The sequence below is a fragment of the Octopus bimaculoides genome, chromosome 26 (assembly GCF_046866305.1).
Source record: "Octopus bimaculoides isolate indiv1 chromosome 26, ASM4686630v1, whole genome shotgun sequence".
NCBI classification, from domain to species: domain Eukaryota; kingdom Metazoa; phylum Mollusca; class Cephalopoda; order Octopoda; family Octopodidae; genus Octopus; species Octopus bimaculoides.
Genome location: NC_142953.1, coordinates 27,554,091 through 27,571,590, shown reverse-complemented (window position 1 = coordinate 27,571,590; position 17,500 = coordinate 27,554,091). Strand labels below are relative to the sequence as shown.

Below are 17,500 nucleotides of genomic sequence, written 5' to 3'. Positions count from 1 at the left end.
GGCCCAATGGTTTCCCTTCATGGCAGAATTAATAGTCAAGAGTGTTTAAGCATTTTATCTTATCAAATTAATCCTTTAGTTGCGGCTAAAGTTGTTACTGGATGGCACGAGGAACATTCTAGTGAAGTTAAACATCTTATCTGGCCACCACAGTCATTAGATCTCAATATTATTCAACATCTATGGTGCCATCATCACTACAAAATCTGGAGACTGTTTTAGCTCAAGAATGGACAAAAATTTCTTTGGAAACAATTTAAACTTTGTACGAGCCCATACCTCGTAGAATTCAAGCTGTAATTACTGCCAAAGACGGTCCCAACCCATATTAAAATTAATTTGTTTGAAATTTTAAGATGTTACCATTATTTTGTCCAAACCCTGTATTTGACAAAGGAAGGGGCAGGGCCAAAGTTTCCAAAATAATTCAAGTAAAGCGAATTATCTGCGAGTCGTCTTTACTTTTAACCGGCAGAAACAGCAGGTGAACAACTCCTGGCTAGACACTGCGTTCTAAACTCTGTGCAGGATATGATATGGTGTCCACTAACACTGGTAACTGCAATCCGCATGGCAAAATACAGAAGCAAAATAATTGACAGAATGAAAAAATTAAGTTTCTTCAGATGGGCTCCTCCGGAATTAGGAGCCCGGAAGCTTCATTAGTTTTATGGTAGATCTGCCACTGATACATACACACACATACGTACAGAACGAAAGAAATATAGATAGATAGATAGATAGATAGAGAGAGAGATAGATAGATAGATAGATAGATAGATAGATAGATAGATAGATAGATAGATAGATAGAAAAAGGAGGTACGTAATGAACTACTTACAGAGAAGTGAAAAGAAATTGTAAGCAATTTGGTGTCTCATTTCTTCGTAGCTTAGTTGGCGGTAAAACACAGCCAGCTCTAAAATGTTTTTTCTGCAATATAAAAAGCTTAAAAGTTATTTGCTTCACACGCGCGCGCGCGTATATATATATCGCAGCCTTGATTTCTCCCGGAGTCTCCTTCCATTCACAAGTTCTCCATATAGCATCTGCTTAGGAATCCTGCTATCCTTCATTCTAATAAGGTGTCGAGTCCAACGTAACTGTTGCTTGTGCACCATTGACTCAATACTCAAGATATCAGCTGTCCTCAGGACCCGTGTGTCTGGAATTTTTGAGGTCCAGCCAACATTGAGAATGTGTCTGAGACATCTCTCATGAAAGCGTTCAAGGACCCTTACCTGACGTTTGTACAGAGTACATGTCTCACATGAATAGAGGAGCGATGTCAGTACACATGCACGGTACACAGCAACTTTTGTTTGCCTTGCTATGCCATGCTGGGACCAGACACGAGACGGAAGAGACTGGAAGGAATTAGTACTCCTAAAATTTGAGCAACATGCTGTATCTTTGGAAACAATTCAAACTTTGTACGAGCCCATACCTCGTAGAATTCATGCTGTAATTACTGCCAAATGCGGTCCCACCCCATATTAAAATAAATTTGTTTGAAATTCTAAGGTGTTACCATTATTTTGTCCAAACCCTGTATTTGACAAAGGAAGGGGCAGGGCCAAAGTTTCCAAAATAATTCAAGTAAAGCGAATTATGTGCGGCGTGTGATATGCAGGACACTGACTGGGAGAACAATGCCTGTCATCGCCACAGATGGAGAAAGCAGGTTAAGGAGGGGATCGACACTTTTGAGAAAGCACGTATCCGGCATGAAGAACTTAAGCGAGCTGCACGAAAGCGCACGGCTCGTATTGTGAATGGGGAAAGCTTGGTGTGCAAAGTTTGCAGTCGTGTATGCTTGTCAAGAGCAGGGCTCATTAGCCACCAACCGAGCCGCAAATGCAAAATATAAGTTAGTAAGTTAGTCCTAGAGCGCACAATGTTCCTGAAGGTCAGCAATGGTCTTCTTCGGTCACGAGTGGACGGCCATCATATATATATATATATATATATATATATATATATATATATAAGCAATGTTAATTCTCTAAATGAAGTATTAACAGTAACTGCACGATAAAGTGTAGTATATTGCCACTTAAGTGTGGCTGACCCCTAGGGGTGGATGTTACTGTTGCTTTTAGCCCCAGGGAGGACATCTCCTCCAGCTGGTTTATCGACACACGACTGGCAAACAGGACACAGTCGTGTGTCGATAAGCCAGCTGGAGGAGATGTCCTCCTGGGGCTAAAAGCAACAGTAACATCCACCCCTAGGGGTCAGCCACACTTAAGTGGCAATATACTACACTTTATATATATATATATATATATATATATATATATATATATATATATATCTGTAATATGTAATGGTAAGATCCAAGGATTCAGGTGTAGGGAGTTTGTAAGATTCGAGCAATCTGTAGAAGGTATAAAACCAACTTTCAAGAACAATTGTGGGTCATTGGTGTCGAAGATTGTAAATTCTTCCCATATTGAAGTTGCATACCGTGAACTATTTGTTTCTCTCGCTCTGTGCGTTCCTCGCATTTTAGATCAAATCTCCAGCGAGTTAACATGACAACTTATTTGTGTATTATATATATATATATATATATATATACATATATATATATATATATATATATATATATATACATATATATATATATATATATATATATATATATATATATATATATATATATATATATATATATATATATATATATATATATATATATATATATATATGGGCAACATTCGGTGTGCATTCGAAGCAATGATTAGTAACATTACGAAACAGGTATGTTTTTGAATCTCTTTAACAACTCACAATAATGACTTCTATTACCTTTATTCCTACCTCAGTTCATCTAATTGTATATATCTATCGTTACTTTTCATAAAAAGCCTTTACTTTTTTTGATTTCCATTGTGCATTTTCACTTATTATTCTGCTTTCTTTCCCCTTACATTTCCACGTGTAGTTTCTATTTTGTTTTTATAACTTTTTTCTACTATATATATATATATAAATATATATATATATATACCTACATACACACACACTCACACACGCACACACACACACACACATATATATATATATATATATATATATATATATATATATATGTGTGTGTGTGTGTGTGTGTGTGTGTGTGTGTGTGTGTACGTGAATCTAATTTATGCACATCCACAAATTAGCACGCATGTCACTCAAATTTTAGGAGGACATTCGTTACGACCCAAGCTGTATTTTTGTCAAATTACTTTCCCGCGAAGCACCAGCGAATAGCGGTAAAAATAATTTTGAACCATAACTTCTAACAATTTTCAAGTCGGAGAAATCATTTGCAAACATGAGTTAAGTCCCCATCTAGCGACGGTGTGAAGAGAGAGAGAGAGAGAGAGAGAGAGAGAGAGAGAGAGAGAGAGAGAGAGAGAGAGAGAGAGAGAGAGAGAGAGAGAGAGAGAGAGAGAGGGAGGGAGCTAACAAATTTTTTAAAATTTCGTCTTTTTATTGAGTGAATGACAGACAAAAAGATATAGACAGGGGTTGTTATGTATGTATGTATAGCTTCAGTCACACACACACGAACATGTATACGTACAAAAAACATGTATGCAATAGGTGTACGTACGTGTGTGTGTGTGTGTGTGTGTGTGTGTGTGTGTGTGTGTGTTGTCCGTATATATACGTACGGCTTTTTAATATTGTTTTCACTGTCCAATTTTTCCTGTCTTGGCTTGTTTGCTACATTGAATTCCTCTGTTTAGTGGGTTAATCCACTAATCAGGAAGAAACTATTCTAAGAGTGCGTCCTGCCTTATCTTCGAAACGCCTGGTTTTAGAATAGAGGCAGCAGATGAAGGATTAATTCCAAGTGGCTTGTTTGTTTTCCTATGTGTTCGTTCTGTTGTCTGTAAACAAAGTCCGTTTTGTTTTTATGCTCCCGTTCATTTGTTTAACGTCCTGTACCCGAATATGCATCTACATATACATGTAGATGTAGGTATGTACATATATGTATGTATACATGTATATGCTTATATATCATTTGTATTTATTTATATATATATATATATATATATATATATATATATATATATATATATATATATATATATATATATACATATACACAATATAAACGATATTCTCCGTTTCTCTACAACTAATTTCCAAATTAGCTGAATCCGTTGCTCTACTCATAGCGACATATAGCTGGTCGTGCGTGAACATGGGAGAGAGTAGAAGTTACCAGAGCAATAATCCTAAGTGTTGACTGTACAAACGCAAACGATCAGCTATTATTTTGAAACACTGTTTCGAAACTGCTCATGTTTTCGAAATGAGAGATCTAACTCTCACATCTCTTCGGGAGAAGATGGGCCTCTCTATTCCTCTCACAAAACTTACGTCCGGGTGCCAAATTTTCCTCAATTGATGGTATTACTAGGGTAGGGGGCAGGGGCAGGGGCAGGGGCAGGGGCAGGGGCAGGGGCAAGGGCTTACAGAAAACATACATGGAAAAGGTGTACGTGTTTGTGTGTTGCCCATATATATATGTATGTATATATATATATATATATATATGTGTGTGTGTGTGTGTGTGTGTGTGTGTGTGTGTGTGTGTGTATAATTATATATATATATATGTGTGTGTATCCCCACCTCCCATTTCCCAACACTCTCACATCACACCACGCTACACCACATCACACAACACATCACTTCGCACACACTAGCACTGACCAACTCCCATCCCCACTTTTTCACACCCACATACACACATACATACGTTAAGATCACCAGCATTCTCTCACACACACACAGCTGCTCGTCTTGGGTTCACCACTTCTTTCCCCTTTGTTATTTCCCCTTTTTCTTAGCTCTCCTGTGTGAACCTTCTGTCCGGCATTCGCGATGATAGATCGCTGACCACTACATTTATATTTTTTCTCCTTGTTTCTCTTCTTATTTCTTTGTGTTCCTTTCTGTTGAAGAGCGTAGCTCGAAACGTCAAAGACTTTCTCTATCCCCGAGCGTTTAACTAATACATCCATTTGTTGTTTACACCACCTGTCTTCGTCTGTTGTTTTTTTCGTAAATTCTCCCATATATATATATATATATATATATATATATATATATATATATACTAAGCTTACAAAGTCATGGCATCGATTTGTTCGACTAAAGGTGGGGCTCGTATATGGCCGCAGTCAAATGACTGAAACAAGTGAAAAAATAAAAGAAGATATATACATACACACACACACACACACACACACACACACACACACACACACACACACACACATGCAACAGGCTTCTTTCATTTCCGTCTAACAAGGCTTTAGCCGGCCCAAGCCTATAGTAGAAGACACATGCACAAGGTGTCACGTAATGTAATTGAACCTGGAACTATGTTGTTGCTTACTACACAGTCATGTCTACACCTAGGCATCTCTACAACAAAAATGGAATATTGTATTACAAAACTACAATTTTGGCCTTACCTCAGAAAATTGTCATCGATTTTCAAAGATTCTTTATAAGTATTCATAACTTGAAGAATATTTTCCAGGTCTTGAAATAAATCTCGATCCTTGTTTCCAATGAGATGACGGAAGTCGTACACATTCCGGAAGTTCTCGTGAGTTCGCTCTATTTCGGTTATCCTTTCGTCAGGATTTTCCTGAAACTGCGTTATATTAGCAAATTCGTAATATTCAAAGCAATCTTCATCCATGAAAATAGACTTCCAAATGGCAACGGATGCTTGCGACAATTTTTTCCAGTTATCAAAGAGCAATGTCCCTCGGGATCGAACTTCGCTAAAGAAGGCCTTTAAGTTGTTCACATCTTCATAAGTTTTCTGTGAACCCAACGTGGAGGCTAATCGTTTCTCGGAGGCCGTATCGTTTAAGTAATCGTTTGCTAACTTAATACCGGCATCCAAGTCTGCGATTATGTTCGCCTGAAGAGAAGAAAGTAAGGAGTTGATGTTGTTTAGATCAAGTATTATATCGTTAGCCACATTTTCGTAATCATTCCAAAGCATTTGAAAGTCTCCTTCTTTCTTCTTCACCTCTTCTAAAGTCCAATCGACACAGTAATAATAGAATGCGCTTTTAGCGAAGTTGTAGTTCTTGCAGGCCTGACTATATTTGAAAGATATAAAGTCTAACCTACTCGTATTCAATTTACCCGTTTGGTAAGTGTCGTTCGCTAATTTCATGTATTCTTCGATAAATTCCATAATTTTATTGATATATTTTGAAACCGAGTCGCAATACGTTCGTGAGTAAATGGAATGAGTGAATGACCTGTTCAAAAGGTGTCGCGGTACAATATATCTGTTATGCCACCAGGGCTCATCCAAATATCGATAACTGAAAATTAGTTTTCCATTCACAATAGCTCCCAATAATTGAGTGTAGTTTTGAAGAGCTTTCACATTTTTATTCATGTATTCCTTATAATCCCTATTAATTAGAAAGTAGATCATATCAGTAAGGTTTTTTGTAATAATTTCTGGGTCAACGAGACTTCTAATCTGTTCTTCCATTCGAAAAATGAAACTGATAAAATCGAAGCATGTATATTTCATTGTCCTGTCTTCTATAGTTTCTTTTAAACTAATGAAACTTTTATCGGTCACGTATATCTGGTATTTATTCAGATACTGTTTTAGTGCCCATTGTTCTTTGGTGGTGTTATACAAATTGTTAATGATTTCAATTTGTTTGTTGATACAATAGGAGAGATCGTCATCGAAGAAAGCTTTAACTGGATGAAAACTGTTTTCAAGGTTGATTAACAAATCCCGCGTTCTGTTGAAGACTTTGAGTTGCATGCGATTAGAGACTTCTTTGGCTTGAATCAATTTTTCTTGGACACCACTATCCAGGATTCGAGACAACAGGGATTTAGCGGCGTAAGTCGATGTCGTGGCGTAAGAAACGGTTGGCTCAAACAATAACGATTTACATGGAACTGGACAAATGCATGTTTTGCGTACAAACTCCAATATTTGTGCTACAAAACACAAAACAAAAATTAACAAAAACTAACTAAAAGTAAGAGTCTGTGACGTTTACAAACATTTAATTCACAACTATTTGTCTGAATATATTTTGCGGATTATATGGATTATATACTTATTATATAATTATGGATTATATACTTATTCGCTCTTCTTTTTGCGCCCTGAATCCAGAGTGGCTGCACATAGCTTCGGACATGTTACTCCCTGGAGTTTATATACATACATACATATACATATATATATATGTGTATATAAAAGATTTCAGAATGAGATAAAAATTCAAGGGTGTGAAACATTTTAGAACATTTATAAATAGAAAGGCTTACAGCTGTTTCCGGGATATTTTACATATCCCTTCATCGGAGACGGTGTGAGAAAATGGTTAAGCAATATATATATATATATATATATATATATATATATATATATATATATATATATATATATACATATATGATCAAGTAAAGGTTAGAAAATGGTTAAGCAATATACATATATATATATTTAACCATGATAGATCGCTGACCACTACACACATTTTTTTCTCTCCTTGTTTCTTTCCGTGTCCCTTTCTGTGGAAGAGCGTAGGTTCGAAACGTTAAAGATTTTCTCAATTCCCGAGCGTTATACTAATGCATCTATTTGTTATCAACACCACCTGTCTTCGTCTGTTTTATTTCTTGTGAATTCTACCTATATATATATACACACACACACACACACACACACACACACACACAGACAGACACACACACACACACACACACACACACACACACACACACACACACACACACACACACACATATATATATATATATATATATATATATATATATATATATATGATCAAGTAAAGGTTATTATTATCCTCATTAAGGGATAATAAATTCAATCCAATGAAAATACTGGTTAGTTACCAATCTATGGAATATTCAGCTATAAGGTAACCATATAAATCGTGGTTCATATATTTATATATTTAGAGCATAAGGAGAAAATGGAGAAGTAATTAATAAAATATTATTTATTAATTATAAAATATGACAACATCTCTGACAGCTGTTTCGATTCAGTAATCTTTACATAATTAATTTATAAAATTAAAATTATTATAAGAGGTAGTAAAGATATACCGATTAGAAATACGTGCTATAAACCGTTAACGGATAGTATATATACAAAAAGAGCCGGTTATAGAAGGTCTCAATCCAACATAGGGGAGAAGGTGTATATTTTCTGTCTTGAATAAAGGAAAGAGGATAATATAATACCATAGGGTACTGGGAAGGAGAAAAAGAAAAAGGAAAAGAAAAAGAAGAAGAAAACTCATGTATATCTAAATATATAATAATGCTATATAATATCATACTTGTCTATAATACTGCAATACAAAAAATTTAAAGTTATAAAATTTAAGTCAAGTAGAACCAGACAATAGCAATTATATATTAACGGAATTTATCAGAAAGGGATAAATAATAATAATAATAATAATAATAATAATAATAATAATAATAATAATAATAATAATAATAATAATAATAATAATAATAAGCCCTTACCCATCAATGGCTAATGGCCTCTGGCTTGAAATCAGAAACAGAGGGGTTTATCATAGCAACCCAAGATCAATGCCTACCTACAAAAAACTACCAGGCCAACATATTAAAGAACGGCAGCTCCTCATTATGTCGTATATGCCAACAACAAAATGAGACCATCGATCATGTTGTCTCCATGTGCAGTCTGCTTGCGCCTACAGAGTATCTCAACAGGCATGATAGAGCTGCACAATATATTCACTGGGTAATATGCAAAAACCTGGACTTGCCCCATGATAAAAACTGGAGGGAACACAAACCACCCCCCAGTACTTGAAAATGATCACATCGCACTCCTCTGGAACTTCACCATTCAAACTGACAGAAAGATAGATGCAAATAGGCCAGACATCATACTGAAAGACTTCAGACAAAAATCATGCCTCCTCATTGATATGACTGTCCCAATCGATATAAACGTATCTGTCAAGACCTACCAAAAACTGAGCAAATATAAAGATCTTGAAATAGAAATTAGCAAAATGTAGAACCTGAAGACTAAAACAATACCTATTGTCATAGGTGCCCTGGGAATGACAGCGAAACGGGCTGATTACTACCTAGCTCAGATACCAGGAAACCCAAAAATGGCTAAAGTTCAAAAGATAGTGCTCATGAGAACTGCCCATATCCTACGTAAAATACTGTCTATGTGACCTCGAATTTTAAAACAAACACATAATTTTCTTATGATTTCTTAAACATTCTCTAGAACAACACTATGTACAAATCGAAATATATGGTACCCTAGGCATAACACCTACATGAACTTCTAACTTGTTGTCTCTTGAGGTCTCTGGGTGAGACTTGGATCCATTTTGCAAAGCAAAAGTTAAACATAAAATAATAATAATAATAATAATAATAATAATAATAATAATAATAATAATAATAATAATAATAATAATAATAATAATAATAATAATAATAATAATAATAATAATTTATTGTTTATGTTTATAATAATGAAATAAAATTTAATTTAAATAAACAAATAAATATCAAGTCTAGACTAAGATGGAAAGAGAAAATATCAAAATACATAATATATCCTTTCATCTCTTAAAAAAATTTATTTCACGCCTTTGAGGTAAAAAAAACACAAAAACAATAATATTAAACTATTGGATAGAAGAAAATTTTAATTTTCAGGCATACAGCGTTCCGTTAGAGAAACCGGAATAAATATGCTATGAAATAGGTTTCAGGAGATAAAGGAATTATTAAGAAAATATACATTATGTAAAAGGAAATACTTACATATAAATAGATTGAAAATAAAATGAAATAAAATAAATGACAATGAATTACATAAAATGCATTCATGTATAGCAGGGATGTAGGGAAAATATATATATAAAGACATCAAAGTCGGAACAAATTTTAACGGGAGCATATCTGGAAAATGATAATATATTTGTGTATTTAAGCGGGGAATTAGGAATCAGCTTAATATGTTATTAATGTGCCACATTGCAGTTCTAATTAAAATATAATATAAAATGAAATGTAAAATAAATAAATAAAAATGAAAAATAAAAATAAAATTAAAAACAACCGAGGATAAATAAAGAAGTTAATGATAAATCAGGATTAAATAATAAAGTATATGGGGATTCTATAGGTATAGGTTAACCCAGAATCTGGCTACTTTTATCTCTTAATTTACAACGCATATATTATTATGCTTCACGTGCGCGTCTGAGAATCTAATTTATGTAATAACCTGCTCGGATTGTGATAATCACCATGTATGACAAACGGGTATGACATTGAGACGGAGAACCACTCTACATAAAGAGCAGATCCGTTTCCCGCAATACAGACAGATTCCTTTAAGTGAACACAGAGAGAGACGTGCAGATAACATCAAACCCAATTTCACAGTCTTCCCCTTCTACAAAAAGCAAGACACAATTTCTTTGCCAGAATCTTAAAATAGAGAAAATTTACTCATCGAAAAATACAGAACACTTCTAAAAATGCGCGCATAACCAACTTTGATCTCTAAACATATTTTAATTAAACGATTACATAGCCATCACTGTACATATTTCTCCCACTACTCTAGCTTTCGAATTATTGTGTATATATATTTATATTTCCCCACCCCCACCGAAAGATGAACAATTATCTCCCCTCTCCACAATAATAACGATAACTAATTACCTCCCCTTAGATGTTTTCTACTTGTTGAATCATTCATTCATAAACTCCACGCACAACATGGACAAAAAAATTTTCTTAAGAAAATACCTATTTAGATAAATTTCAATGTCATGATTAGGACAGTGAAACCGGTCATCAAACGCAATATAAGATATATCAAAAATTACATTAAAACTATGTAAAGTGTGTGCATTTTCCTTCTTTAATTTCGACTATACATACATATACATATATGCACACACGCACATATATATGTATGTATATTATATATATACTATATATTTTATACATGTTATATAAATATATATCATATATTATATATTCGGACATCTGCTACATCCATCGTAAATATACTCACCTTTTCTCGGTAAATAACAATCTTGATGTTGTTGTAGAGTACAGACAGGCGGGTAATCTTATCAAATAAAATAAAATAGATAAATAATTATAGAAAATAATTTCTACTGAATATAATATTGATTTCATAAGATGAACTGTAAAGAAATGGACCCCAATCGATTTTGACGTCGACTAGAATTTGTTCGATCAATAGAACTATGTGCGTTCTCATAGAATTTCTGTAAAAGTGGCTGAGTACACTATAGACATGTATAAGCTTGACATAATCTTCAGATAGTATTGATGTGATAGATTGTACCTCAGATTGTTTGGGTCAAGCGAAGGGTATGGCAAAACGTACTTGCCCACACGCCACACAGTAATAACTTACCCTATGTCTGAGGTGGCCTTCACAAATGCAATGGTCTACTTCACCCCAGAAGCTATAACCGACATAAAAACGATAAATTTAAATCACAATCTTGCAAGCAACACTCCAACCACTAGACATCTCTCTCTCTCTCTCTCCCCTCTCTCTCTCTCTCTCTCTCTCTCTCTCTTTCTATCTCTCTCTCTCTCCCTCTCCCTCTCTCTCTCTCTCTCTCTCTTTCTTTCTCACACACACAAACACTCACACATACACACATATATATGTAATGCCCTATGAAAATACTTCTGAATGAGTATGTATATACATACATCCATACATGCAGGTATATATATATATATATATATATATATATATATATATATATATATATATATATGCATCTATGTATGCACGTATATACATACATAAATACATACATACACACACACAGGCATACATACATACATACATACATACATGCATATGTATATATATATATATATATATATATATATATATATATATATATATATATATATATATGTCCTCGATTATATTTCGGCGAAAGAACGAAAAATAAATAAACTTGATACTTTCGAAAATAAATCACCCACACGACAATAGCACCGCATCCTTCTCACCCAACACATTAATTGACCCAGTGTTTCTCCTTATTCTATACAACGACTAACAATAAAATGTATTATATAATTATACATTATTTACATTGTACATTATATACCAAATACATTATATAAGATAGATTGAAATATGTGTTAGTCTACCGTTTTTATGAGGCATGTAAAAAAGCCTGCATTTGCATTTTGCATTCAATCTCTCCATGAAACAGTCTATTTCACAATTTTGTGGGGTGTATGCTGAGAAATATTTTAAATCTTGTGTACTACAATGTCCTCTTGGTTTAGGGAGATCGCTCAACTGATGAGAGAAAAAAGAGAGAAAAGATAAAAACATAAAGTAATTAGCCGTATTATTAAGATGTGTGGTTTCACAAAGAAGGTTTAATGATATTAAAGCATAATTTGAGTTGTCTCCCTGGTTGTCAAACATCAGAACCCCTAACATCCTACTTGCTTACATTTGGCTTAGATTAATTTTAGTTAATTTCAGTTTGGGATTCAGCTATCCTACCTTTTTTTATCAGTATTAATCATTAAATATACTGTCACTTCTTTTGTCTTCATTACATTTTCTTTACCGATCTTTCCGATAACGAATACATTCCGACTTTAAAGAGGCAACCAAATTTTGAGTGATATATATATATATATATATATATATATATATATATATATATATATATATATATATATATATATATATATATATATATATATATATATATATATATATATATATATATATATATATATATGATAAATAAATTCAAAAAGGGATAAAACTCTTTTACAAGAATTTTATCAAAAAGCTAGTGTGTAAAAAAATTCATAAGGGAAATAATGCCCTTTATATAAATATAAACATATATATATATATATGCATATAAAGTACGCAGAAAATGGAGAAATATTGATCAATAACAATTGACTTACACCAATTATTATTTTTTAATTCAATACAAATAGATCGTATCCCATCTAACAGCTGTTTCTGCTTCCGATGTTATATGTTATTGCCATTGAAAATTCTAAAAATAATATTTATCATATTTAGTAATACACCCGATTTGGAATGCCCTAAAGCGACACATAAGCAAAATGGTATGATTTAAATACATTAAGCCTTTCATATTCCTCTCGAGGCTCTTCTTCTTTTCTTTTCTTTTATTTTTATATATATATTTTCTTCACTCTTGTGAAGCTCCATGTTCCAGATCGGATGCATTACCAAATGTGATAAATATTATTTTTAGAATTTTCAGTAGTAATACCATATAACATTAGAAACAGAAACAGCTGTTAGATGGGATAAAGTCTATTTTTAATAGCCTTTAATTAAAAAATAATTATATATGTAAGTCAATTGTTGTTCATCAATACTTCTCCATTTTCTGTTTACTTTAAATTTGATTCCTGATAAACTTATGTTTATTTTTGTTATTAACTGTAACCTATGAGCATAATACGCTTTCATATGTATGTCCAGGGTTAACATAAGTAATTATAGCGGGAGTATAACGGATACCTTTATCCTTTAGACGGTTATTCCAATCTCTAACTCTACTAACCTATATAGATAGATAGATAGATAGATAGATAGATAGGTAGATAGATAGGTAGATAGATAGATAGATAGATAGATAGATAGATAGATAGATAGATAGATAGATAGGTAGATAGATAGATAGGTTTCTTTATTAGCCACACAGGGCTCAACACAGAGGGGACAAAATACAAATGTAGAGTTTTTCTTTTCGAGGGGGGCGAAAACAAAGCAGAAAAAAAACAAAAGTGGGGACAACGATGAAAAAAAAAAACATCGCAAAACGTTTGGGGTATTTACAAAAAATACGAAATAATACAAAAAATTCCCAATAAATGGGGAGGTTATCCGTGGAAAGAAAAACCTACGAAAAGACCACGGTAACCTCGGTCTTTAGCGTCACAGTTTGTTAAATAAAATTTCTTTTATTTAAGCAAGAAACGTGAGTAACTCTCTGTTTACAAAATTTTAAAACATTTTATAGAATCATGGTCTAGATAGGTAGATAGATAGATAGATAGATAGATTGGTAGATAGATAGGTAGATAGATAGATAGATAGATAGGTAGATAGATAGATAGATAGATAGATAGATAGATAGATAGATAGATAGATAGATAGATAGATAGATAGGTAGATAGGTAGATAGGTAGGTAGATAGATAGATAGATAGATAGATAGGTAGATAGGTAGATAGGTAGGTAGATAGATAGATAGATAGATAGATAGATAGATAGATAGATAGGTAGATAGGTAGATAGGTAGGTAGATAGATAGATAGATAGATAGATAGATAGATAGATAGATAGATAGATAGATAGATAGATAGATAAGGCAAGTCACTAATGAGTTTGCAAATGGCGACAAAAGAACTTTTGAGAAATCTAGCTGATTGGATGATTGATTTATTGATCGTCCAAATGATTAATCCAGCCATCGATTACTTAAGTACTTAATTGCTTAATCAAATGACTCATAATAATAAGAAAAAGAAAATAAAACCAATTTGTATGCTTACTATTATCATAATGACACTCCCGGAATACAATAAAAAATAGGATCGCGATTTCATTTCCCAGACCGGGCGTTGTGAGAGTTTTTTGAACGAAAACATCTAAAGCTCCACGAGGCTCTGGCAGGGCGTGGTGGTGAACCCTGCAATACTCTTTCACCACAATTTTTTCTCACTCTTTCTTCTTGTTTCTGTTGTACCTGTATTTCAAAGGGCCAGCCTTGTCACACTCTGAGTCAAGCTGAATCTCCCAGAGAACTACGTTAAGGGTACACGTGTCTGTGGAGTGCTCAGCCACTTACACGTTAATTCCATGAGCAGGCTGTTCCGTTGATCGGATCAACTGGAACCCTCGTCGTCGTAACCGAGTGCCACGGCAATAAAAATAAAATAGAAATAAAATAGAATAATATGGAAACCAATAGAGAAGCATAAAATAGAACAGAACAGAATGAAATAAAAAAAAATCTGATTAAATTGAAATTAAATTACAGAATGCGCAAGAGTGGCGGTTTCAGTCTCACTGTTTGCGGGTTCAGTCTCACTTTGTGGTGCCTTAGGCAAATGTCTTCAGGTCGACCAAAGCTTTGTGAGTGGATTTGGTATATACGGAAATTGAAAGAAGCCTATCGTGTATATATATATATATATATATATATATATATATATATATATATATATACGTATATATGTCTGTGTTTGTCCCCCCACACCACTTGACAATCGGTGTCGATGTGTTTACTTCTCCGTAACTTAGCAGTTCGGCAAAAAAGGACCGGTAGAATAAGTACTAGGCTTAAAAACTGTTGAAAAAAAAAACAGTACCGGGGTCGATTCATTCGACTAAAATTCTTGAAAGCAGTGTCCCAGCTTGACCACAGTGTAATGATTGAAACAAGTAAAGGAATACTTTGATTGATTGATTGATAGATAGATAGAGAGAGAGAGAGAGAGAGAGAGAGAGAGAGAGAGATATTGAGACATACATACAGTCAGACAGACACACAAATAGACAGACCGCCATACAGACAGTCAGACAGACAGACAGACAGACAGACAGACAGACAGACAGAATACTCTGTTTATAGCAGAGACTCCAGCTAAGAAGATCTGAAGAAGGAATTGTAATTCCGAAATATCATCGGACTATAGATAACCAAATTACAACAGGTATATAGTCCATTTTTTGTTTTATAGTGCATTGTTATACCATTCTAAACTTTTTATTCTTTACAAGTAAAGGAATAAACGAATAAATATTTGCAATGCAAATTACTGGACTTACGGAAACCAGCTTCAAGCCTACAAACGCATGCGATCCGGTCGGGATTGCCAAACCAAGTTCATGGACTTTGGGAAACTCGTCTTCGTTGTGCATCAATATTTTGATACCGGCAGCATTGTTAGGTCCCGGCATATATTCATATTGCTCAACATTCAAGATTAGACGTAAACCATGATCAGCTCCTGATGAGAAAGAATTCGCAGAGAGAAAAAAAGGAAAATGAGTATAAATGAATAGTGTAAATGAAGGATTACCATATTTACCGACGTATAAGACACGATTATTGTGTTTTAAAATGTATCTAAAAATTGCGCTGCGTTTAATGCGACTACATTACGGATAGGAGACCGAGCGCCATTGACTAAGAAGCCGGATGAGCATAAATGCGCTCGGCAAAATAGTTGTTAGTAATAATCCATTCTACCATAGGCAAAGTGTTTTAAATTCTGAAGGAGAAGGCTAGTCGATTACATCGACCCCACTGTTCCACTGGTACTTTATTTTATCGACCCCGAAATGATGAAAGGCAAATTTGATCTCTGCGGATATTGATCTCAGAACGTGAAGCGGGATAAAATGCTGCTAAGTATTTTGTCCAGCTGTGAGCTGGCAGAATCGTTAAACATAAGTCTAACGATTCTGCCTGCTTACAGCTTTAATTGTTACTTGTAATAAAATACTGATTTCAAATTTTGGCACAAGGCCAGCAATTTTTGGTTCGGGGATAAGTCGATTACATCGACACGTACTCAACTGGTACCTACTTTATCGACTCCGAAAGGATGAAAAGTGCAGTAGACATCGTCAGAATTTGAACTCAGAACGTGAAGACGGGCGAAATGCCGCTAAGCATTTTGCTCGATGTGCTAACGATTGTGCCAGCTCACTGTCTACGTATAATACAATTTTGGGTTTATATTTTGGCACAAGGTATGCAAATTCTTGGAAGGGGGCAAAGTTTGCTGATGGGGTTCAAACACATGAGTGTGTTTGTTGATGATGTTGATATTGTTGATGCTGCTTAAGAAATGAACGCAGAACAAGGAACGAGTGCAAACTAATACAGAGCTACTGAATGAGGAACGCATCACCGATACGTTGACAGTGTGTGACGAAAGAACCTTGACAAACCAATCCAATTAATTTATTAGGTAAACTTTAGATAAAACAACAGAAAATTTCCCAGGTACGCCTCCTGCATGAAGAATATATTGTTAAGCAGGTAGTGGGGTTGACGTATTTAGTACCTTGAGCTGTATCAAACTCCTTAATTTGCAATCAATTAAAATTACATTACCTACCTGTCGAAAGTGCCTTCTGGTATTTGTTTCCGGCTTGTAGTTGGCTGTAAGTGTAACATACACCGTGGTCCGTATAAGTTTGTTTAAAGTTCTTGAAACTACATGGTTCTGATCCCCACATACATCTGAGAAAGCAAAAGATGATGAAGAAGAAGGCAGAGGAGACGGCGGAGGAGAAGTAGAAGTATATAGGAAGGCAATAATAATGATAATAA

At 34.2% G+C, this 17,500-nt stretch overlaps 1 protein-coding gene across 1 annotated transcript in view; it reads right to left on the bottom strand.

Annotated features, from left to right (window-relative positions):
- LOC106875529 (uncharacterized) overlaps positions 1-17,500 on the bottom strand; it is a 40,114-nt gene that overhangs the window by 2,887 nt on the left and 19,727 nt on the right. The window contains exons 4-10 of the mRNA XM_089343032.1: positions 17,286-17,410; positions 15,985-16,166; positions 12,283-12,442; positions 11,153-11,209; positions 5,487-7,011; positions 3,209-3,286; positions 842-933 (exon numbers count right to left, since the gene is read on the bottom strand). Of these exons, the coding sequence (XP_089199158.1) occupies positions 842-933; positions 3,209-3,286; positions 5,487-7,011; positions 11,153-11,209; positions 12,283-12,442; positions 15,985-16,166; positions 17,286-17,410 (2,219 nt within the window). The remainder of the gene's footprint in view (positions 1-841; positions 934-3,208; positions 3,287-5,486; positions 7,012-11,152; positions 11,210-12,282; positions 12,443-15,984; positions 16,167-17,285; positions 17,411-17,500) is intronic.